The sequence below is a fragment of the Daldinia vernicosa genome, assembly GCF_022497035.1.
Source record: "Daldinia vernicosa strain CBS 139.73 unplaced genomic scaffold F5Y00scaffold_24, whole genome shotgun sequence".
In the NCBI taxonomy this organism is placed as follows: domain Eukaryota; kingdom Fungi; phylum Ascomycota; class Sordariomycetes; order Xylariales; family Hypoxylaceae; genus Daldinia; species Daldinia vernicosa.
The window spans coordinates 287,278-311,158 of record NW_025953940.1 but is presented as its reverse complement, the minus strand read 5'-3'; the positions used below and the strand labels follow the sequence as shown (position 1 = coordinate 311,158).

The 23,881-nt window shown below is 47.2% G+C and overlaps 8 protein-coding genes across 8 annotated transcripts; 4 read left to right on the top strand and 4 right to left on the bottom strand.

Moving 5' to 3' along the window:
- Nucleotides 1-228: 228 nt before the first annotated feature.
- F5Y00DRAFT_237574 (ras-domain-containing protein) lies at nucleotides 229-1,959 on the top strand. The gene is made up of 2 exons (XM_048007834.1): nucleotides 229-309; nucleotides 372-1,959. Exon 2 carries the CDS (start codon nucleotides 471-473, stop codon nucleotides 1,344-1,346), a length of 876 nt encoding a protein of 291 aa, XP_047864701.1. The 5' UTR covers nucleotides 229-309; nucleotides 372-470; the 3' UTR covers nucleotides 1,347-1,959.
- A 308-nt stretch (nucleotides 1,960-2,267) lies between these two features.
- On the bottom strand, nucleotides 2,268-5,482 carry F5Y00DRAFT_81395 (acid protease). The gene is made up of 6 exons (XM_048014183.1): nucleotides 5,078-5,482; nucleotides 4,763-5,002; nucleotides 4,468-4,662; nucleotides 4,290-4,380; nucleotides 3,770-4,194; nucleotides 2,268-3,674 (listed from the first exon to the last, which is right to left on the bottom strand). The coding sequence occupies exons 1-6, from the start codon at nucleotides 5,331-5,333 to the stop codon at nucleotides 2,431-2,433; spliced, it is 2,451 nt and encodes an 816-aa protein (XP_047864700.1). The 5' UTR covers nucleotides 5,334-5,482; the 3' UTR covers nucleotides 2,268-2,430.
- Nucleotides 5,483-5,998: 516 nt separating this feature from the next.
- Nucleotides 5,999-7,169, bottom strand: F5Y00DRAFT_81400 (AMMECR1 domain-containing protein). Its single transcript, XM_048014184.1, has 2 exons — nucleotides 7,165-7,169; nucleotides 5,999-7,099 (listed from the first exon to the last, which is right to left on the bottom strand). Exon 2 carries the CDS (start codon nucleotides 6,991-6,993, stop codon nucleotides 6,163-6,165), a length of 831 nt encoding a protein of 276 aa, XP_047864699.1. The 5' UTR covers nucleotides 6,994-7,099; nucleotides 7,165-7,169; the 3' UTR covers nucleotides 5,999-6,162.
- A 516-nt stretch (nucleotides 7,170-7,685) lies between these two features.
- Nucleotides 7,686-9,237, bottom strand: F5Y00DRAFT_237571 (Rieske [2Fe-2S] domain protein). Its single transcript, XM_048007833.1, has one exon. The coding sequence runs from the start codon at nucleotides 9,216-9,218 to the stop codon at nucleotides 7,728-7,730; it is 1,491 nt and encodes a 496-aa protein (XP_047864698.1). The 5' UTR covers nucleotides 9,219-9,237; the 3' UTR covers nucleotides 7,686-7,727.
- Nucleotides 9,238-10,325: 1,088 nt separating this feature from the next.
- Nucleotides 10,326-10,578, top strand: F5Y00DRAFT_262236 (uncharacterized protein; the record flags this gene model as incomplete). Its single annotated transcript, XM_048011351.1, has 2 exons — nucleotides 10,326-10,383; nucleotides 10,442-10,578. The coding sequence occupies 2 exons, from the start codon at nucleotides 10,326-10,328 to the stop codon at nucleotides 10,576-10,578; spliced, it is 195 nt and encodes a 64-aa protein (XP_047864697.1).
- A 2,095-nt stretch (nucleotides 10,579-12,673) lies between these two features.
- F5Y00DRAFT_262235 (uncharacterized protein) lies at nucleotides 12,674-14,113 on the top strand (the record flags this gene model as incomplete). The annotated part of the gene is made up of 3 exons (XM_048011350.1): nucleotides 12,674-12,867; nucleotides 12,958-13,182; nucleotides 13,252-14,113. The coding sequence occupies 3 exons, from the start codon at nucleotides 12,674-12,676 to the stop codon at nucleotides 14,111-14,113; spliced, it is 1,281 nt and encodes a 426-aa protein (XP_047864696.1).
- Nucleotides 14,114-14,857: 744 nt separating this feature from the next.
- Nucleotides 14,858-16,444, top strand: F5Y00DRAFT_262234 (uncharacterized protein; the record flags this gene model as incomplete). The annotated part of the gene is made up of 4 exons (XM_048011349.1): nucleotides 14,858-15,435; nucleotides 15,533-15,791; nucleotides 15,874-16,178; nucleotides 16,246-16,444. The coding sequence occupies 4 exons, from the start codon at nucleotides 14,858-14,860 to the stop codon at nucleotides 16,442-16,444; spliced, it is 1,341 nt and encodes a 446-aa protein (XP_047864695.1).
- A 2,103-nt stretch (nucleotides 16,445-18,547) lies between these two features.
- F5Y00DRAFT_269980 (Piwi-domain-containing protein) lies at nucleotides 18,548-22,115 on the bottom strand (the record flags this gene model as incomplete). The annotated part of the gene is made up of 8 exons (XM_048012531.1): nucleotides 18,548-20,313; nucleotides 20,375-20,799; nucleotides 20,853-20,982; nucleotides 21,042-21,190; nucleotides 21,247-21,461; nucleotides 21,513-21,640; nucleotides 21,690-21,815; nucleotides 21,891-22,115. The coding sequence occupies 8 exons, from the start codon at nucleotides 22,113-22,115 to the stop codon at nucleotides 18,721-18,723; spliced, it is 2,991 nt and encodes a 996-aa protein (XP_047864694.1). The 3' UTR covers nucleotides 18,548-18,720.
- Nucleotides 22,116-23,881: the final 1,766 nt, after the last annotated feature.

Sequence of the window (23,881 nt, the reverse complement as noted above, 5' to 3'; positions counted from 1 at the left end):
ATCTTATAGGACAATTTAAACAACGGGTAGACCCAAACGGGGAACACCCGTTGTGTGTTAGTGGAGCAACGCCAAGTAGAGCCTGTTGTACCCTGCAGCTTGCAGCTTGCAACTTGCAGCTTGCAGTTCCCCTGCGGCAGCGGTAGAAGACGAAGGGGGAAGAACAAAAAAAATAAGCCGTGATTTCATCTTTTACTACAGTACCTCCATCACGCAGACCGCCATTGCTTTTTTACGAACCTTACAGTCCTTACCGCTCTTAGCAGAGGAGTAATCCTCCGATAACAAACCCTATATTCTCCTACATAGGTACTCGCCCATTCGCTCGTCGTGACGATCAGTCTACTTTAACCTAACTACCTACCTACTAGCTATACACAACTATCCACGTAAAAGAAAAAAACCCCAACAATAGAGAAAGAACGACAATTGACAGAGTGAGACAGGAAGAGCAAGAAACAGGCGCAGAAATGCATCATAATCAACAACAAAATCAACCACAATCACCTATCTCGCAACCACCGGTGCCCATATCGATCACGATATGCGGTGACGGAGGTTGCGGTAAGTCGTCCATAACGCTTCGACTAGTTCGATCCCAATGGACGTCCGAGTACGACCCGACCATCGAAGATAGCTACAGCATCACCCGACGTATTGATGGCACTACCTACCACCTATCGCTGACCGACACGGCGGGACAAGAGGAATATCGGGGTATGTGGGCGTCGTCCAATTTAAGTGCCGACGCCTTTCTTCTTGTTTACGACATCACATCGCTCGACAGTCTCGATGCCTTAAACTATTTCAACGACCTCATAGACATGGAGGCAGAAACGCGCCTTGATAACGCAGCACGGGCACGGCGGGCCGGCCTGGGAGCGGGCGGAAGCGCGAGAAGAGGTAGTATAGGGCTGGGAGGAGCCGGTAGTGGTGCGAGGACGATACCACCGGTTAAGATTGTAGCCGGTAACAAATGTGATTTGCAAGAGTCGCGGCAGGTGCCAGCAGCTCAGGGACTCGAATGGGCGCGGAAACGTGGTTGCGGTTTCATGGAGACGAGTGCTCGGCTCGAGGTCAACATCGAAGAGACATTCGCCCTTATCGTCCGCCGAGTCGTTGAAAGCCGTCGCCTTGCCGAAATGGGTGTCCTTGATAATACCGAGATGGACCGCCGTGGCGTCACAAAGCCTCTGACACCGCTCGGCGACAGCGATGATCGCGACATGGATAATGAAAAAACTGGGCGCTCAGGTTTGACGAGGGGCCCACGACTCGGCGACGGCCAGAGAGTGGGCTTTGGAAGTAGGAGGGATCGATTCTGGAGAAGCTTACGGTGTTGGTAGGGCGAGTTCTGCCCTCTTATTGCTTAGACCAGTTGGTCGATTCCCGCATACGGCAAGTGGAGTTAAAAGGGGGCATACGGCTAAGGTGCTGTTTTTTGAGCTTTCAACACAAAGTACCAAGCGAGCGAGCGAGCGAAAAAAGCATTGTTAATCCGGGTTGAAGGAAGTTAGTACTGTAGAAGTACGGTTGGGATACCTAACGAGTTCATGAAACTGTTTTGTTTCGGCGCGGATGAATTACTAACACCGAGCTCTTGTTATTCAAGTCGGGTTGCTATTTTGACATTTGGCTTAGACAGTGTAGGTATTGGCTGGGGAAAGAAAGAGCCAAACGGAGTTTTTCCCTCCGAGACAACATTTGTATCGCGGGGCTACATAGGCGTTCACATGGTGGCAAGCGAGAGGTGTGATTGTACATGGGCGTCTTCATTTTCTTTTATCTCTAGTTTTCATCTCGGAAGTCTCGCGATTGTTGGGTTCCTCCCTCTTGGGCTTGGGCTCGGGCTGCATATTCGGTGGATGGGACGGATTGCAAAAAGAAACATAGGCACTTCGTGTGGCATAATAATATTGACTTGCTGTTCTATATATCCCACGTATCTGCTTCTCAATGATCTGTTATGTGGATACCTGAATACTACCTACATAGAGGGCAGTTTAATCCTATATCGCCGCTTATATTTGTATATTCACGTCTTACAAGTATCATTGAGTAGAGCAGAGCTTCAGGCAGTGACTATTTTAATTTGTTTTGATTAAGCTATCTATTATCTATAATCTATCAAAATCCAGTTCTCTTCCTTCCTAGCCTTTCGAGCTTCATGAAGGTGGCCTTGTCTTACCTTTTTTTCCTTCGCAAAACAAAAAACAAAAACCGAGGTATATCCCACTACCTATCCCAATATCGAAGCAAACTCATCAATCTGTCTGTCCCAGTTTATATCCATCCCACAGGTCTCTCCCCCATTTCCCTCTTCCTATTATTCGGTCGTACACTTCTCACTTCGTACATTTATTTCGTTCAATCATTCAACGGTATCAAAAGACAAGCAAGAAGCAAAGAGAAGAGAAGAGAAGAGGAAAACTAAGCCAGACTCATATACCCCACAGCTTGCCCTATCACCATCACCATCATCACGGTCCACAACCCGATTGCTACCTCGCCTAACGTCTTCTTCACCGCCTCGGATGTACTCATAGCCATACCGCTCGGCATAGGCGAGTGCCAGACCTGTGTCGTCTTCGTCGTCGTCGGGACCGCGGGCGCCACCACGGCGCCAGCACCAGCACCGGCACCGATGGCCTGGCTTGCGGCTCCGCCGACGGTGGCTACGCCTGCTGCTGCGTTGTAGTCAAGGTTGCCGGTGTTGGTGTTGGTGCTAGCGGTCGTGATAGAGGTGTTGTTAAACCCCCAGCCCGTGGCGCCGAAACCTGCGTTAGGAACGGCGCTTTGCTGTTGATGTGGTGAAGGTGGTGGTGGTGGTGGGGGTAGGGGGGAAGAGTAAGAGGAGAATGTGGGGGGTGAGAAGGGGAAAGTGGAAAGGATGGATTCGGTGAAAGTAGGAGGGGTCCAGTGGGGAGGGGGGGAAGAATATGTGTTTGCGCGAACAGACTCGAGTTCGGTTGCTACCTGCGTCGTCGTCGTATTTCTTGTGGTGATAAAGGTCTCCGGAGCTGTCTTGACCGCGTGGGTTATCTCCGCTATCGTGACTTGTTCGATAGGGGGCGATATGCTTGTGCTTAGGATGGGACGCGTAGTAGTATGCTGGACGCGGCCTTGAGTCTGGGAATGTGTCGCGCCCGGGATAGGGGTTGTAGATGCGGGAAAAAGTATGTCGCCTGGGCAGAATGTTGTTACGACCGTTACGTGGCTAGTAGCAACCCGGCGGCCAGCCGTGTATACGACATGTCGAACTAGCGTGCTCGTAAATGTCTCTGTAGCCGTAATTATCTCAACGTGCTTCTCCTGCGGCTGGTCCTGGTTCTGGTCCTCGTCGCAGTCGTCGTCTTCAGGGGCGGGTGAACTGGGCATTGGGACCGGGCTCGCGTGCTTCTTGATAGTAGCCGTAGTAGCAGTCGCAGTACTTGTCATGAACGCAGTGGAGAACGCGGTTGAAAAAGAAAATACAGTACAGTCGCACTCCGGATCGTAACTGGCTAAGGTAGCAGCAGGCGACGGGACCTTCTGTGCCGGCTCTGCCGTCTCGCAGGATCCGGGGATATTAGCCGCTGCATCGGGGCCCGCTGGAACAGGGACCAGGTTCGAGCCTTGGCCACACGAGACGTAATTGGCCATATATAACGCGTTATTGCTCTGGTCGAACGTTACTTTGAAATAAATTAGCTTTTCAAAATCATGTCTTCCAAGCCAGTCTACCCGTTTGCTTGATTGTCTCGTGAAACATAAAAGGGGGCAAACTTACCGTATGCTCCCCTTAAAAATGTATCTCCCAAGATCCACACACCCACATCGCTGGTATACCTTACACCCAGGAAGCATTCGTTGCCGCCGTACCAGATAAAGTCGTTGTAGCTGACACTGATCTTAACTTTATCGTTACCATCCCCACGGAGCTCAAAGTCTACACGGCCCTCCGTAGTATTTCGTAGCTCGCACGGCACCTTATACCCGCCGTTTCCATCTGGCTCCGCTCCAGGGAACCCGGCGGCTATAGCTGAGACCATGGACTCGGGTAGCAGAGAGAGGGTAGTCCCTGAGTCTACAATAACTTGCAATGGTAGGTTAGAGTCGTTTATTGCTTTGATGCTTTGGGAGATGGTGTTGACGGAGCCAGAGGCGGAAGCAGGGACTTGGAGGGAGATTGAGTTGAGCGTTGCGACGTAGTGTCTAGAGATTATCGGTAATAAGTGAGTATACTAGTTCACGCTATATAGATATCCAAAACACACAAGCATGGATTTGGTAACAATAGGGGAACATACGCGTCGTTAGAATCCGTTGGGACTTTCGCTAGGTTTCCTGCGTACTTATTGGTATCGACGCCACCGAAGACCATTTCTCCTGTAATGGCGGCTTCCTGAATGTTAGCGGTTATAATTCCTATAAAAGGCATTGACAGAGATTGTATTACACAATCACGAGTCAATGGGGTCTACTTACCGGTTGGTCCAGGTTGGCCACCCAAGTCCAAGCTGAATAACTTGCTATCCGTAAAGCCCTGTGTAGCTAGCGAGTCGACGATGGATTCATAGTCGATAACGCCGTGTCCCTTACCATGACCCAAGCCGAGGATGCCAAACCAGACATCGCTAGACGTATTTGAAACTCCGAATTGTTGACCTGGGAGTTTCGCGCCTAAGTTTCCAATTATTAGCAAAAGCTATTCGGAAAGCCCATCATTGTATACCATCCTTTCCTCCACATCCTTGAGTGACTATCCAGGCTTTCAACTTACCAGAAATAAATACATCGTCCTGGTGATAGGTGCCCGACGCACTACCTAGCCCATACTGGATCTTAAAGGTCTGATTCAGATTCTTCGACGTAGATGAGAGCGTAGGATCGTAGTGCCCGAGCTCACCACAAAACTGTCGCACGTTGGTCGCGCTACAGTCCGGATTAACCCAGAGTTCGAACGAGCCCGTATCCAGTAGCACATTGACGGTCTGCGGGTTGTCGCTGGTGCCAATTGTTACTATTTGCCTGTCAGAAATCCATCCTATAGCTTTTCTGATAACGACGCGAACGAGGGCAAGACGGGTATTCATACACTCAGCAAAATATGCTGCGCCGTAGAGGCCTAAGACATCCGATCCGAAATATCGCCTTGCTAGACTGGGCGTCCCGACACCCTTATGTTCGATCTTCCTCAGGGGTAATGAAAGGACCTCATGAGTACTCTTCGGGAGGCTCGTCGCATTTACAGGCCCACCATGCGTTCCGTTAAATAACTTGAAAGTGACTGCCCGTCCTACACCGATTAGCGTAGAAGCAGCTATGAAAAAAAGAGGGTGAGAAAACGACATGCTATCTCAGGAGTAGTCAACCAGTTAGCTTCGCAACACCGTGATTGCAAACAAGTGCACAGAATAGGGAGGAATAGCAGTATTAAAACCCATGAAGAAACCCATCATGAAGTATATTAAACCAATAGTCGTGGAATTTGAATGTGATAACTAGGAGACGGCCGCCGCTAACTAACTGGTGGTAAATTAACCTGAAGAATGGAGGGGCCATTCCCTAGAGACATTTTTTTATGCGATCCCGTAACTTCGCATGGCAGAAATACGAATTCCTTAAGACATAAAGGTCGATATAGCAACCATGAGTTCTAGAAGAAGGGCGGTCCATTGGTTTCATGCCAGGGGATGGCTTGGCTCCCTTATCCCCTGGATCGTTGTTGGCATGAGATCTCAAACATCGAGAATTATGTCCCTTCATCTATCGAGAAGCCCAGCTGAATTGCGAAATTGTGTCCAGGTCAACGGAGCTGCGCGACAGATACGATGTTGGGAACTATACTTCTAATCAAAAATATACCTCACCCTGGCTGAAGGGGCGGATAAATAATGTCAATCTTGTGATAAGTCGTAGAATACCTACCTAACTAGGTAAAATTCAACGACTAGGCAGACATGGCATGCACAACGGAAAACGCACCGAAAAAGACCAAAATTTACCTGTATCATCAAATCACCCACCTAGGATGCTGCCGCTTCCGCTGCTGCCGTTCTAGATGCCAAACTCTAGACTCCCTTTCACCCATCATGCGCCAACGCCGTCCACCAAATATGCATTTGCACTCTCCATCGAGAGCACGCCCGTGATAGTATCTGCAGCATAATGTCTACCTGTCTATGCCTCATCTTCATCGTCGTCGTCTTCGCTCTTCTGGCTGACCCAGTCGCGCCAGCGCTTGTACTCGGAGTATAGTAGGGACTTCTTCTTGCCCTGGTATCGCACAACCTTAAGGTCAACAGTCTGCCACTTTTCCTTGCGACCTGCCCAGCCAGCCTTGCGCATCAGGCTAACTAGAGTCTCCTCTTTAGTCCACCCTTGCTCGGCGGCAACATCCGGCAGGTAAGTTGCGCCGTAACGGCGGCCTCGTTCCGAGAAGCTTATGCGCAGTCCGTGAGTGCCGATTTCCCAGTCCATCGTGTCATCGCAGTCCTCGAAATCGGTTAGCAGCGTAACGGCAACCTCGAGAGATGACAATTCTCGCTTGCTGATGGGGTCAAAACGCATGTCGTTGATGGCCGAGGTGATGGCGTAGGATGATAACCCTTCGTCAAGCTCTTGCGCTTCAAACGTCCCGATGCAGCCTCGTAGGGAAGTATTTCCCGTACGAGAGGACACGGTGTTCCAGGTGACGAATAGCGGGGATTCGGTAATAATGGTCTCTCGGAGTGAATCTACAGAGGTTGCGGTTGTGTCGGTTGCAAGGGACATAGTCGAGCCTGAAGAAGGCGAAGATGAGCTGCTTGTTTCGGAGAACTCAGAATCGACAACTCGTCTAAGAGCGGGAATGCGGCTTTCGTGTTTGCTTGCATCTTCGACGTCGGCTCCCGTATCGTTGCTGTACTCAACCCACGCGTTCACGACCTCGTTAAGGCTCATGGACTTGCGGCCCTCAAGGTACGCAGCAAGCGTCTCGAAGCAGTAGAGACAGTGCGGGACTGTAGCCATGGTTGGTTTTTGCTTGCTAATCGTTATCTTTTTCGAGGGATGTCGTAGGAAGGAAGTCAGGAAATGCTTTGAGGAATTAAGAGAACCGAGAATGGAGTCAAAAGAGCTCGCGAGAGTTGTTAGAGGAGAGAATGGGAAGCGGGCAAGCGGGCAGGTGGACCAGTAACTAACCTAAAGAATTAGTGGTTGCAGTTGGGTTGCGATAGGGAATCGACCATCTCGAATTAACCAACACCCCGCTTTCCTTAGGTTGGGCGGGCATTTCGAAGACGCCACGATCTGACATTATGTGCATGTGCATATACCAAAGTATTAGGTATTGTACGGTGCACAATTCTTTCATAACCTCTTATTACTCCACTCGGCTAATTTTAACATCCATAACGAATAGTTATTCCTATTCGAATTTAACTCGACCCTTTTCCCAGCTCGCCACTAACCCAAGGTTACTTTAGGTTAGGTAGTTGCCTAGTCTAGCTTCGTTTAGATAGATATCAGAAACTATAGTAGCTCAACTCTGAATAAAGTATGCTAAATCTCATACTAGTGACCATAGTGCAACTTGAATATGACAGTAGCCAATGGCAACTTTTGCGACTTGAAAAAAGGACGTCCAAGAGCACGAATAAGTCGCTCACGTGGTACCCGTAGCCCCCAATTTAGCGTTACTAGTGGCATTATCCAGCAGATTTAGTCTAGATGAGGATAACTTAAAATGTGAGGGTATGGATAGTTCAACCACCGGCGATGATATCACCTTTCCACGGCAGCCCCTGGAGGTCTTCGTAGTAGCTCTTATCCATGCCAGCTTGTTGTCGGGCCTCGGCGTTGAACGGTCCCCTCACAGCGCCTCTAAAGTGTTGCTGCACATTGCTTCGGAAGACTTGAACCGGATCAGTGCCTTCTTGTTGGCAAATCCAAGTAAGCCACCTATGCCCCGTAGTGACATGCGTAATCTCGTCGTTGTGAATAATGTTTAATGCGTCGACGCTTTCGCTATCTTTGGCATTTTGGAACTTTTCGATCGTCTTAGGGTTGACATCGAGGCCGCGAGCTTCGTGGACAAGTGCGATGACGCTTATCCTTGCGCGCAGGTCGTGCGATGTTCTTACGGCTGATTCCCATAAACCGTGGTGAACTGGCAGAGCACCGAAATGGCTCCCCATCTCTTCTAGCCTTGCCCGTAGTAAAGAGAAATGCTTTGCCTCATCATTCGCGACCTTAAGCCAGTCGTAGAAAAACGTTCGTGGTAGTGGACGTGGGCGGTCGTTCTCATCCCGTATTGCTGTTTGAAACGAAGCGAACCGGACCATGATATCGATAGCGAGATCGATGGCCCACTGCTCAATGTTTGCCAGAGCGTGGAGCATCATGATCCTGTTTTTAAGGTTCCCTCCCTTGCCAGCCCTGGGCATCTGCCCCGGTTTCAGTTGGGTCAGATTTTGCCTTGGCGGCTCTTGGGGAGGAATCACGGTACCAGCCCCGATCTCCATGAGCGAAGAAGACTGTTCACGTGTTGCAAATAAAGAGAAGAGATGTGTTGTAAGTTCGATCTTGTGCTCGGGATTGGAAGTATTTAGAATATGGTTGCACCAATCGCACAAGCTCGCATCCTCACCAAGATACGTTGCAGGTCCTGAAGGATCAGTTCTGGGGCCATGCTTGAATTTTACTTTCTCGCTGACGGGTTCGATCTTGTCAAGTTGTAAATTTGCGGTTCCTGCAACTTGTATGCTCACTCTTTCATCTTGAACAGTGACCGGAAACGTACAGGCTTTGATGCCATAACTAGACTCACCAGTCTCTACGTTGAAGTCATACGCATGCCATGGGCAAGAGGCAATGTAGGACGAGTCTTCGATGTCTATGTGGGCATCTGCCATTGGCCCACCGGCGTGAGGACACTCTGCCTCCATTGCATAGTAATTCCATGAATCTGGACTTTCCACAGCTGGTAGCGTTACGTCCGGCCGATCAATTCTCGGCAGACGGAAGAGAACAAGGCGCTTGCCATTAGAAAGTGTTATCGAATGTCTGGTATGTCGTAGATCTTGCAGACGACCCAGGTCAACAACCGACATGGTGTGGAAGTTCAGACCGCAAGGCGCGCTCCTCTTTCGGTAGGTAAGACTTGAAATAGCCTCCCAGCGCCAACTTGGCGATTTCGACAATGAGGATATTAGAGATGTTGAAACTTTTGGTCCGACACCTAAGAGCTTGAACATGGCTCTTGGCTGACTGCCAAATTCTTGTCGTTTTGAGATTAAAATGAACAAAATTGGACTTTGGGGGGGCTTCAATGCGACTTGTGGCTCATGATTTGTGGCTCGTGCTATGTGGCTGAACATTTTCCATATTGTATGTACCTATGTACCTACAGGAACTACCCGAAAATCAGGGGAGATGTACTAAAGAAGATAGCGGTCTGGACTTTTGATCATCTCGTCTCACCTTTTTTTCGCATAGACGTTCTAAAATCCGATAACCCGAATACCTACGTCCTCAATTCGATGACGAATCTTCAAATCTTCTTCATCCCAAATTTTAAAGCATGGCCTAGTCCCTCCTCCAGATTCATCTTGGAACACGGAAAGCTGGAGTGCCGTCCCTGATCGGCTCTTCGATGCCAAGATTGTTTGACTGTTTACACCCGCAGCGTTGCATTGCAGCAGCACCGATACCACGTAGAATACAGCGCGGCTCAAAATAAGCATTGCAAGTTGTTACAGCATCGTCTCATACCCTTGTCTGTCAATGACCTCCGCGCGTCTCGCCCGATTCTTATCCCTTCTTCAGCTCGAGTCTAGCTTCTTAGTATCCGCCTAACAACCTTCGTTTCGAAAGATCTTGATAGTAGGTAGACCGTAGATCTATACCCCAGCGGGGCAGCCAGGGTTCCTGTCATCTGGGACTGCGAGGGTCTATTGTTTGTATCAGTGTATCTACAATAATATTCCAAGTTCTGGGCCATGTTGAGGCGCAGTCTTCTCCCTAGACTCTCCCTAAGAGTCGTTACCCGACCAAGTAGTCATGACGGGAAATGGGCTATCCGTACGTCTCAAGTGTCGAAGATCAGTATTGGAAAAGTGAAATCGAAGGCGCTTGTCTTCCGTAGACATCTCAACTTCGTCCTAGCGTAATCATACAAAAGGGAGTCTAGCCTGCTTCTTGTTTTGTGTTTCTGTTTTTTTCTTTCTCATCCTCTGCGAGTTATAATCACTCTAGTTGATCAATTTTTCCGTTCGCTTTAGCAGCATATTCACACAAGCTCGTCGCCGGCCGACCTATACCATTCCTTCAATCTTCTGAAAAAAACTTCAAAACCAGTCAACATGAAGGTCTCAACCATTATTTTCGGTCTTTTCACCACCGTCGCCATGGCGGAGCTCAGTAAGCTGACAGGAATCAATGCAATGGGATGATGCATGTATGCTAACCGTTATCATAGCCAAAGTGCCCCGGTCGCAGAAGGCTGTCGTTGCACGACAGGCTGGAGAAAAAGTCCAGACCGCAGCCATGGTCGATGCTAGCGGAAACGTCGTTGCTTTCAACGCTGCGGATGTCACCAAGGACCCAGCCGCATAAACGTCATTTAAATGCGGCGCAGGTAGCATGGGTGAAGACTATCGAGTCCATCGTATGTTCGATGTGTATCTTCGGAATCCATTGCAGCACCTCAAGAAATACAACCTAATGAAGCATGGTTATTGGCGTCAAGGGAATAGCAACCACATGGAGGAGGCACATGAATGAATAATGGAATTAGAGTGGAAGAGGGCTCGATATTTCGAGCCGAGCTTGAACTTATACCTAGAGTATTTGTGAATATCTTGTTAATATTTATCACCCAAACCTAGAATCGTCTCACGTTTACATCGTGCTGGATTAACTTTGAATGCCCGCGGTAAGTATATTGTGTATTGGCATCCTCTATAACCACGAAGGCGAGGCCCTATGCTATCCCCAATGAAGGTAGCCTTTTAACAGGATATCTACAATAGATAGAAGGAATAATTCGAGTTTGTCGAGTCGGTGAAGAACTAGTTATCAGGGATTTCAAATGACCTTTGTAGACCATGTATCTGGTAGCCGGGTGCCAGGGTATCGAACTCGCCAACGAAGGAATGATAATGTGATGACATGGCCTTTTCCCCTCTCTTTAATGACCTGATGTTTTAATCAGGCGATTGCATGTAAGTACTAAGGTATGGAGAAGCTATTCAGTTCTTCATTGCAAATTATGACCATCCTTAGCAAGTTCTAAATTCGGCTCATTTCAAAAGATCTTTATTACCAATTCGGAGTCATCCCGACGAGGCACAGCCCCAGTTGCGGGCCGCGCGATGGAATCCCTAGGTAATATAGCATATCATTGTTTGTTATAACCGTGCTGCATCCAAGTTTAGTAACACTCCATAGGGCTAAAGTCCCTTATTGGTTTGTCAGGATGGCCCTACCTTGGAAGAACTGGGGTAAACAACACTGACGATGTACGAACAGCGGAAACATTTACATCGTTAGAATTCCGGGACAAATGAATCTCCGCACCGCCACCGCGTCGTAATCGAGCCCGTCAGTACCGGAAATTTATGTTTTGATCGCCAATTCAAAACCTGTGCCGCCCGCTACCGCGAGCTTCGCGAACCTGGGGCTGGCTTCCAAATACCGAAGAAATAATCCACTGATTTTCATCGCGTACGGCGAGTAAAAGGATTTCGTGCGTTGTTATACCTACAAAGCTAGTCCCTATGAAGAGCATCTGCGCCGCCATGCTTACTCAAACTGCAAGTAGGGCCAGGTTTCCAAGTTCAATTCGTCGGTTCCGTTGAACAGTTCATCGAGTCTCCATTCCCCATGATAGCAATGAGCGTGATTGGGTCCTTGTTCCGGATACCTAAATGCAGCTTATGTAGCCGACTTAACAAGGGTCTTCCAGCTCAAACTCAGCCGCAACTCATCATCAAGCCCTACCGTAGCCCATCTCAGGTTAGCAAGAGCCCACGATGTGGATTCGGTGGATGCCATGTAGTCGTCAGACGAATCACGTAGTGATCCAATCACTATTGTTTCCTACCGAAGCCGGTGTTGGCACCAACGCAAGACGTTCTTTCTCTAGTTTTGTATTTTTGTATTGACAATAGTACAAGCTTTTGTCTTGTCAACGGGCGCCTCTTCTCATACCTACCTAGTCTTTGTGCAATATGTAGTTGTATGCCTTGTCCGGGACAAAACCCCTCTAGCTGAAGATAGAGTCTGGTTGGTGTAATTTCCACCAATGCCGCCTACTGGGGCTTCCAATGAGAACCTTGCTTTGGATAGGACTTGCGTGATGGGGATTGCTGAGGCTTAGGTATGCTTATGGTCAATGTTTGCTTTCCTACCCATTTATTTTTTGCGTGAGGGGCTTTATATAGAACCTATCCCTCCCACGCGGGTTTGTCTCGTAGGGCTGCATTAGATTCCGTTTTATATTACGTACCAGTCACTCCACGATACCGATCGCCATAACCTTATAACTGTTTGTTACTCCGGAAAATGGAATCCTAAGACGTGTTATAGGAAAATATCAGTCAAGAGCTTAAGAAAAGCCAAATACTCCTTTCTACTGTCTTGAGACGAGATTGATCGACCGCTATTCCAAAATATCTAAAGGAGGCATTAGACGCATTCGAAGTTGAAGATGGGTTATACACATCGGGACAATGCGCAATTCGATCGAGCAAAGTGGAGGAAGAGGATACTTCTACCGTGCTGGGCTGTCCAGATCTTAATTTTGCTAGGAATGATGGGTTTATTTTCCTACCGACTTTCTAGGACGTTGAAAACGTGGCGAGATCAACAAGCTCAAAACGACGATCCTACAGTGGAGTTCGTGTAAGTGCTGGAAGATATTCATCTTTGGTTATTAGCTTTAAATGTATCCATGACTTACAAGAGATGGCTTGGCTAACTTAATTATTGTAGATGGGAAACGGTCAACGTTTCATTTTCGTTCATTTCCCTTGTCATAGTATTTGTTTCGATAGCGAAGTTTATTGCCGAGGTGTTGACACCGCTGCCGTTGCTATTTGGGAACATCATAAACCTAGCTCTTACATCTGCTGTTCTAGCACTTGATGTTGTGGTTTATGTTAAGTATGCCGACAGGCGATACTCGTTGATTGGATTGGTTATGGACTGTATCCTCATGTAAGCCACAGCCTGAGTTGTAAGCATCTCGAGGATGTGGAACAGAATCGCTGACGGGTTTCCTTTTAGGTTCTTTACGATTATCCCTACGTTCTACTCGGTCATCATCTACCGTCGACTATTGAGTTATGACGACTATCATATCCCCGGCAATATCAAGCCTTATGGCTATGCTACTTCTGAGGAACCCGAAGATACAGCATACCGATCGTCGTGGCTTGAACCTCCCGTGCCGTATGATCCAACAAATCCTTCCGTGACCGTAACTCGGCCACGATCGCTATCTGCCGCCAGTCGCCGTATCTCTTTGGCACTTAGTAGCCACCCTCCTTCACCACAACCGACTCCGCCTGCGGTAGAGCCGATGATGGAGCGCCACAAGGAGCGCCACATGAGCTACGATCATAAGCGTGATACGAAATTTGACGAATATGTACGGCACCGGTCAAGCTCGTATACTAAAGCTGATGTAGAACGGGTACTGGGAGTCGAGTTTGGCTGGGAGGATACTAGCGATCAACGGGACAGTGTGATCAGCTCAGGGGCGGTACCCGTATTGCAGTCGAGACCTAGGGGGGATTCGCTATCTATAAGACAGGCGAGCATGCAGGCGAGCCTTAGTAGAACTGGTAGCAGTAGTACTACGACCACTACGACCACTACTACCACAATTTCCATAGCATCATTAGATGCGCAGATTGCAACGGCAAGGGCGCATAGTCTAAACAGCGTACCAGAAGCCCATGAGGAAGATGTAGGCGCCGGGATGGGAGGAAACAAGATTGGAGAGAGCCGAGAGGCGTTGCTAAATGGTGACAGGATATCGCGATCCAGCTCAGGGGCCAGCAGGCGTAGTCTAGGGAGAATTGAGCAGGTTGAAGGGTTGGAAGTGGTGGAACTTGAGAGTGGAAAGCGGATGAGACAGCTATGATACCCAAAGAAGCGAACCTTGATGAATAAACGAATTGATACAAAGTTCCTACCTACATGTATGCCTCAAGTACGTTACGTACAGTACAATTTATTATGAGACATGGATGCTCTTGCTACGTTATATGAAATGTAGGTAAGGTAGTAGTTGTTTCTTTCTCTTGGGGGTAAGTGCCCTGGCCTATACTACATGCTATACTACATGTAAGTACATCTTCTACAATACATACACACATCCCATAAACACATCTACTATACGAACAAAGCTATTCGACCATCAGCATCCGCTTTGAATTCTAGACTTAAGCCCTTAATCAAACATATTCTCATCATGTCTTCACTGGAATTCCCCTGCGATAGATTGTTTTGTCACAATATTGCCACTTTCGCTTGCAATTCCTGCTATCTAGTCCAATACTGTTCAGCAGAATGCCAGAAGGAAGATGTTGCGCACCAGAATGTCTGCAAATCTCCATACAGCAACCCCGACTGGCGTCCCACCTGGTATCAAGAAGATAGATTACCCTCATTCTTCACACAATATCCTCCGCACTTAAATTCGGCTCGAAGACAACCTTAGGGAAGGTCTGTTGCACTCGATATACTCCGGCTTGAATCCAACGAGAAAAAAGACTTTGTGGAAGATTTAAGTTTACTATTCATTGGCACGTACTATCACGCTCTGACTAAATAGCAGAACATTATTAATATCTATCATATAGGTTGCGGGGACCTCAGAAATGTCATGCTGACTGTGAACGGCATCCCAGAGGATTATCCGAAGAAAGTCGCAGTTGTAATCAGTAACAAAGATTTCAACGTCGTTGCCCGCGCCTTCATAATTCTTACATATCTTCTCAATGACGACGATGTACTACTCGCGGCAGAGAACACCATACACTTATGGTACTCTGCCTTCATACCAAAATCGTTAGACAACTGGATTCGCGGGCCGCTACATGACGAAATTCGCGCCGAGTATGGATTCGAGGATAACATAGAGAGGCTCCTCGCGGATAAAATAAGTGACGTGTGTACACTAAGGATGTACGGAGAGACAGCGGACGTTTCTAAGTCTATTAGCCTTAAATTACGTTATACAGACTGGCGTAAACTACTAAGGTACCTAGAAAGGGAATTAAACCGGGAAGAGGCCAAATCTGCTCGGAACGCCGTAGTCTCTTGTGAAAGCAGGCTTGATAGCAGAGAACGTTACTTATTCAGACAGCCGCCTGCCGAGCGTCCTTGCCACGTCAGATTCAGGGAGGAAGGAGTTTTGTTACCCATGGGCCGGCCTTTGCATGACATGGTCGAGCCTAACGTGTGAGTACCTCTCCCCCAATAGCTTCATGTCCTAAATTTTTATTGTTTTCCTTTGCCTCTTATATGACAACTAATCACCCCGAAAACTCGGTCCCAGCACCCTTTTCGACTTCTCTAGCGGCGTAGTTACATGGCTTCTTGACGACACAAAAGGACCAGAGCGTGGTTGGTCTCGATCCGAGTTCAAGAAGGCATCCCCTGGCTATACAAAGAACGATATATACGGCAAGCTTTTCTATTACCTGCGAAGCATTATCACTACTTTCCACGCCCGAATGCGCACTCTTAATATCGAATTCCGCGTAGAGCACGATTCTCTTCACCGTTTAAAAGAGTGCTTTTTCGATCGCATCTTGGTACGTACGGGGTTCTCCCTAGGGTCGCGTTTAATCAGAACGCGAATGTGAAATAAACATACTGACAAAGTAAAATATAAAGCTTCCCGAAGAAGACACTCATTCATACGTTGTACCCCCTGGTATCAAGGGGTGGCCCGGCCATTTTCTCAATCTTCTTAATCCCAGTGCAACCATCATAGCGCCTTACAGGATATTTCCATGCAGGACCGGAAAGATGAATACTCACGACAATAGGCATGAGTTTATACATATATTACTTAGACATTTCAAACTTAAGAATTTACCGAAAAACACATTGCCGATTCTTCGTACGGTGGATCCCCTAGAGCTCCAGATCATCGAAATGGCTCCGCCTTTCAAGGACATCAATGTCCTGTTTGAAAAGTACCCACTCGCCGACACTTACGTTCGTAATATATTATGAATGAATTCTAACCCTTGACTCCTCTAGGAATCTGTGTGAGAGTCACTTCCGGGGGGCCTGGGAGGGAAGTAACATTCTTAAAAAACGCGAAAACACCATCGTTAAGCCGTGGCCTTACTTTCCAGGTGTAAAATCCACCCCGGGGGCAGAATCTACCGTCGAGGATGATCAAGACCTTTTTTGCGAGGACAGATATCCCGCGATATGTTATACTGAGTGGGATTAACAAGCTAGCAACTAGAGGCGTTGGGGATGATTGCGATGACTTCCGATATGTGAAGCGATGGCGAGCTTAGCAAAGGGACTGATACATCGTTGGGAAACTTGTAATCGTTAAAGAGCGCTCGAGTAGTACATCCTTTTAGAAGGGGAATATAAATTTATAACAGCTTCCTTTATATTAAATAATTCCTGTGAACTTACTAATAATGCCTTCTCATAAAAATAGTCTCAAAAAAAGACGCAGAACATGGGTAAGAAGTTCCTCGAGTGCTTGAAGGGGAGTAGCCGACCGAGAATCAAGACCTATTGCATCGCCCGAGTGGCTTAGATCGTTAGTAGGCCACGACCTTTGAAGTTCGGTTTTATTTCTACAGTCTACTAGGTTAAACCAGTAGAGAAAGAATATTTTACGATGAACAGTCTCTGCGTGCTTCATCATCGATGGCATCATCCCACGGTTCCTAGTGTATTTCCACGTAAGCCCCGCCACAATGCACGGAACTAGACTCCCAGTCATTTCCCCGTATACTGCTATGATTAGCGTCTTCGTATTGTCTCAAGGCACCTTAACCTTAGTTGTCGTCTTATCGCCGCGCAGACGCTGTCGAAAAAAATACTTTTACTTCTCTTCTCCTACCTGAGGGCCTAAATAGTTTCCATGCGCTCACCGGTGAGCTTAATTCTATCATAGTTAATTGTTAAATTTCCTCGTATTCTCCACCTCGGTAATTTCATTCTTTATCGTACTTGATGACGAAAGCGTCTACGTACCTAGGTAATCTAAGAATAGAATTATGGGGGAGTTACACGAAGATGAAATCTGGGGTAAAACTAACCGTTTTAATTACTTGGGCTTCTTCGCGGTCTGTTTGATAGGTAATATCAGATCAACATTTAAAAACGAGCGGTTTGAGGTAGGATGCTCAGTAGAACTGTGCTTACATTCTAGCATCGCATCATTTTGTTACTTGGAGATGTATACCATGTTCGTGTTTACAAGCGACCCTTTCACCTGTTGGTCCTTGATAATTTTGTTGTGTGGAATGCTAGCGTTAATCCCGGGCAGATTCAGGACTACGGTAGCTTGTGTTTGGACGCAAACGTTTAATAAAGCGTAAAATGATGATTGGCTAGGAACATGAGCGTCGAGCCGATTAGGGAAGTGGAGTGCCTCATATCTAGCTATGATTGGTTCAACTAGCCTAGTGTCGGTTACTAGCAGCGAAGCGAGGAGGAGCAAAACCTTGTATGTATGTCCTGTTCACAGCATCACACAGAAGCGCTATCCTTACCCATAGTACCGTGAGCTAGTCAATCTATGACCCTAACATCCACGAGTAACCCGATTATGTACCATTTTAGGAATATCGATAGCCTGTGCAAGGCCTATTTTCCCAGGGATGTAACCAAGGGCTGATCGTGTAATAAAACGGGCTGGAATTGCGCAATGACGAGCAGCTATCTCCTCAGGCACCTACCTATGCAGTCATCCATCAATTGGATACCTCGTCGTCGACCTTCACTGCAATCAGGTTCGAATAGCTGTATGTGGTTCTTGTACCTTATCAATACGATTACATCTAGACAAGGCCTAGTATGTATCTAGGTAATTACGAAGTCATGGTTTATAGAGAGAAAACGTTGTATTGCATTAGTAACATTGAGAAAAGCTATCTGACTACCATCCCATTCCAGGTCCCGACCATGATCCGAAACCTATTGCCTTTTCTCGTGCAATTACATTGTGCGAGCTTATGTATCTTGCCTGAGGTTATAGGTAGAAATGGTGCCTTGACGTTAACTATTAAGAAGGAAATCCATCGCATCAAAGGACAATAGAAGCAACGCAAGCAAAGAGAATCCATATGACCATAACTATGTGATGCGTAGTGAAGCATGAAAGAGAATGACTTGCGGACCTTGAGGGTTGTCATTCGGTGTTGGCAAGGAATGTCTCCTGAAGAGAGTATCGCACTGCCGCTTCGAGAGAAAGAACTGCAAGGTTTCTCATCTCAATCTGTAGAAGTACTTGATGAGAATTGGAAAACAACACTGATACCATGGTTGAGACACATCACGGGATTTAAAAAGGAAACTAGTTGAATTCGAAGTAACTAGTTCCTTTGTGATCTGAAGGAAGTGCCATGGTTCGGGTCGAAGTCATTGAAACCAGTGTACCGTTAACCAGATAGCCGAAACCCAGGGAAGTGCTGGGCCATGACCGGGAACAATGCATACTCGGAAGAACCAAGTATATACCGTATTGAATTCCGAGTATGCTTATACATACCACATAGTAGTATTCATAAAGGCGATCCTGTCGATCTTCCATCGAGTATTCGCCATCGATAGTAGGCGGGGAGGCCTTGCCTTGACCCGTTCCTCGGCCTCTTCGTAGATCTCTCCGTCGCTCTTCACGTATGGGAAGCCCGGCTTGGCATACGCCATGACCATTTTTTCCGGGGAGATATCCTCATGTGAGCGCGCACGGTTTGATGCCAAATGCGCGTAGTAGACGGCCGGGTGTAATGATACCGGCGTAGTTGAGCGGCAGAATTGATAGCATTGTTGGTAAATCATCTTCATAAGTTCATTGGGTTTGACACCAGCCTCATCAAGAATGACTTGGTAATGAACCGGACGAGCAGTACCTTGGATAGCTACATGCGAACAAAGGTAGAAATCAAAATGCTGCGGGTGGGTTACATCTCGTTCCACCAACGTACCAGGTAGTGGATTGCCGTTGCGATCGCCGCTTGCCTTGTCGTTTGGTTTAGGAAAAAACCGGACGTGATGACGCTTCGTCGCAATGATGACGGTAAATCTAGGGGTACCGTAGCCCAGTTTCTGGAACACTTGGCGCATGTTAACTACCTCTTTGTTGAGGATATCATGGAACTGGCCCTCTGAGACGCCATCTCGGAGATAGTAAATGTGCTGTGGATGGGTACCATTTATCTGGACCCAGTGCTTCGCAAGCTTCATAATCATCTCTTCCATGTTGTCTGGTTGGATGGTCTCGACTCGCCAACCGTTCGTCTGGCAGGCTGCGCCAAAGCGTGTAGCGTGTTTGTCCATGGACATGGTTAAAGCGGCCATAGATGGCTGACTGCTGCCCGGCGCAGCGTGTGACACATCAACACCAATCATCATGGTGGGACGAGTCCAGAATGGTGGCTGGTTGGGTTTGGTCACGTTCGGAATTTTGCATGTGACACCCCCAAGTTTGCTATTCACCTTCATGGCAACATTGCTCAAGTACTGTGCTTGGGCCCTCCTCGCGTGGGCTGCTTGAACGCACTGAGAGACTAAGTTGTATCGACAATCCATACTCTTCTTAACACGCTCGTAGACAAGCTGGTTCTTGGTTGGTAAGATGAAGAAGATCATTTGAGGATCGATTTCAGGATTAGCCTTCTGCGTCAAATTGTATGCCTGTTCGCAGATCTTGGAATAGTTCCCATCCCCGAATCCGATAGTCAGACAAACCGCAGGCTTGGTGACAACGCCTCCATGGCTTCGGTAGGTCACAGAGAATTCTTTGGCAAAATTCTCTAACTCCTCTCGCCTGATGGTGTGTTCTCCACAGCAGACAATGCTCCAGGAGTGTAGATGTACGCGATTGGGCTCCAAGAACTTCTTTCCGCGAAGATCCCACCGGCCGCTCACACCTGGATTGATTTTCTGGTTGGCAAAGGCAACCTCAGGATTTGGAAGAAGTCGTGCATCCGAGACTACCATCGAAGAGCTTACCTGAATACCGAAGGCCTTCAGGTAAGGATCTTCAGACCACTTCAGGTGAGTAATGCCTTCAATGATATCAGATCGACGCTTTGGTGGTCTGGTAGCCGCCGCCTTGATCATGTCCGTGGTCTAAGAAATTTGTCAGTTCCCAAACAATATATATTAAGAGTTTTGGATCCCTGAAACAGACCTGTTGGGCGTTCAGCTTGAACGTATAGCGCTGGTCCTTGACGCTATTACAAAGTTCAAGAGGGAATAGATTTCCATTCATAGACTCTATGAGTGGGAGCTTGGGCCACCGTAGGCGGATACCCCAACGATCATTGTAGTGATCGAAGACAGACACTGTCTTCTTTGCTCCATTCTCTAGGGTCTTTTCAAAGGTCATCGTGTGCGAATGCGCACCATCGGTACCGAATTTCTCATTGAATGTGAGGCTCTTGATAGTGTAGACCTTAGGTCTACCAAGCTTTCCTCGATGGTTCACGTGGAACTTCAGCTTCGACAATCGTCGAAGGAAGGTAAAGGCTTCGGAGGGAACAATCTTGGTTTTACCAGTCTTCTTGTCAAATTCTTCTTTGGGTCTCAAATTGAATGCCATTTTGTGTTCGTCCCCTATAATAGGCACGTCAATATAGTTTTGCATGTTTGACCAGATGACAACTTACATGTGGACCACTCCTCCTTATGCGCATTCAACAGACGTAGGGCTAGTTGGTCAATGCTGTCAACAGGCCAAAACGCGGTTTGGCATCTATCAACGTTGATCGCAAGACCAGTTCCATTTCTGTTGATTGACTAAATCGCATTTCTGTCAGCGGGATATAAGACAAATGTGTTAAAGGAATGACCCTTACCTCGCTGAGGCGAGGTGCACAATAGATGCCTTGGTTTACTACCAGGTCGCCTGAAAGAGCTCCGACAGGGAACATAGGATCATAGAAATTACGCTTGATAGTGACCCACTGCTCTGAGGGGAACTGGCGTAGACAGTGGTCGAAGAAATCTACCAATATATTAGCTTGTATCATTGATACGTATTGCCGCGTAGATAGTGCTTACTCATGCATTCAAGGACGTGTGTGTCCCAGGAGATCTTGCCTTGAAGATAGGCCTTAAGGTATGACAAGCGGATGGTCGTTGTCTGTCGAATAGCGAGGCTATAGACACTCGTCTTTGCGACCTTTTTCGCGATGTCCTCATGCTCGGCCCTTTCCTTCAGGGAGTCAAGATCAACCGTGAAGCGGGCTTCATTACGTTCAATCTTCTCCGAGGACCTAGTGCAGGTTAGCTAAGATTATTGGTAACTAAACATGCAAAATACTTACCAGGCCAGCTTGCTGCCATCATAAAGCCACATGCCACCCTTCTTTGCTAGTTCCTCTGTCACGGTCTTCGTGTTCCAAACCTTCTTGACCAGAGCATTGGAGTCTTTGGGGTTGGGGGATACGATGATCTATCACGCAATTAGAGAGTACCTGAGCGGGAAAGCGCAATATACTTACATCGTACTGGTAGACCTCCTTGTCTACCCAGCTGGTGACAGGGAATAGGTTCAACTGAACCTTGATAGCTTTACCATCGGTGTTGAAACCGGGGCGGGCCGCAAAGCGTGTTTCCTTTGCACCATCCTAGAGCGATATCAGAATTAAATCAAAGCACCTTGCAGGGAACACATGACCCCAAAGCTCATTAAAGAAACGTACCTTCTTGTATGCGTCAGCTGGCAAGTCAAAACGCTTGCCAAGACGTTCGGCGGGTGTAAGCTCGGGTCGATCGCGAGCAGGATCGTATCCGGGGCCTTGAGGGAATCCAGATTGCTTGCTAGAACCTCGAGCGGGAGATCCAACCTGGGATCCAGCACGTGATCCAGGCCGAGAACCAGCCGGAGTGGCCGAGCTTCGACCGGATCCCGAGGGTCGGCCAGACATATTGGCTGTTTGGGCGCCTATAAATGTAGTTAGTATTTTATTGAATGAAAAACCTGGGGCTGGATGATTTAATTTATCGAACGCATAAGTCATGGGAGAAAAAACTTTCAAACCATATCATTTCCCAATTTCCATTAGACAAGGTAAGATAAAAAAGTATAGAACCTGGCAATTCCAGAGTTGTCGAAATAGAGAGCGCAAAGGAAAATTATTGCTGGAAAGAAATTTTGAGGTTTCACGAAAAATAGATGATAGGAAGGTAAAGCGATTGAAGAGCCCACAGGACTTGATATGAGGGGAGCCAGTTATGGTATCCCACGCTTGGAATATGGGATTGAATGGAAACTGTGCTGTGGGGTATTGTGCTGGCCATAAAAGCATAAAAATCAGAAGGATAATACATACTGAAATTAAAGTCTTGCGTAGATAGTCTGAGGCTCAAGTGAGTATCACAATCCTATAAGCTATTAGCTACTGTTTATGGGTCGTGATCTTCCAAGGGATTAGAAGTCAAGTCATCGACTTTGAAATATTGATCTTATAATCAGTGATATTGGGGGTGAAATTGGGGAAGGGAACAAGTGGTAAAGGGGTAGGTGGGTTGATCGAATAATGTTCAATAACGCGAAAAGAAGTTCAAGTTGACGATGATCGAAAGGTTTGCCTCTGTGGTAAGAGTCAGGATATAATTAAGGAAAGGAACTTACTGGACTTAATGGCAATAGAGTGTGCCTTGCTGCTGACTCTTGCTGGAAAACTAAAGATGTTAGTGGTATGTAACCTCGTAGAGTTCTAACGATCGGAAGGTAAAAAGCACAAGGGATGTAGAATATTGATAGGATGGGACAGTTTGTTCACTGATCCAAGAACACATTAGGGAAAAAGACGAAAATAATGTGTAGTGTAGGATTGGAAGGCGTGCCCATATGATCACGATGCTTTGGGGGCTTTGGGAGAGATGTCCGATTATATCAAAATATCTTCAGATTGATGAAGTGTGAGAAGTGTTATGAGCGAATGTGTAGAAGAGCTGATGATGTCTAGTGTGCTGGGTAGGTAGGAGGGCTGTAGTGTGGGATACACAGGGAAGGATGGAATGTGATTACCTGTTGTAGTTTCTTACTTGAGTAAACTGTTTGATGTCAGTGATTGCTTCAATGACTTTGTAGGCAGAGGAGGGTGTTTGGCTGATGTTCGAAGGTGGCTGATGAGAAGGAAAGGCGAAGGTAAGATATACCTGCAACTTGAAAGTTTGTTAGTTCGATTTATCGAAGAAAGGCATTAGGAATATAGAGTCGAACAAGGATTGAATGATTTGGGGGTTGATGGTATTGTAGGATTGGAAATATGAATAGACAAGGGGATAGTAGGAATAAATAATTGTGCAGGAAAGAGGATGACTAGGGTATGTGGGGACGTTATGTTTGTGATGAGGGTATTCGCGCGGGTGTTCGACTTGTTGTTTGCATTAAAGGACAGTTGGCAGCAGCCGTAAAACCATACGCTGTAGAGCAATGTGACTCACCTACTATGTATATCGTATGAGGAGGTATTTGATGCGTGTTGTTTGGGCTAAGAGGTAGAAACGAGGAAAGGGTATGAGGAAGAGGAGGCACTTGATAAATAGAAAGAGAGACTTACCTATTGCACCTGCAAGTTCGTATGGTTTGAAGATGGCTACGTAACCTAGAGGAGTTGTAAACAAGCCTGTCTGCAATTGGTGATTAGCTTGGCTATGCAGACGAGACGAAACGCGACGCGACCGA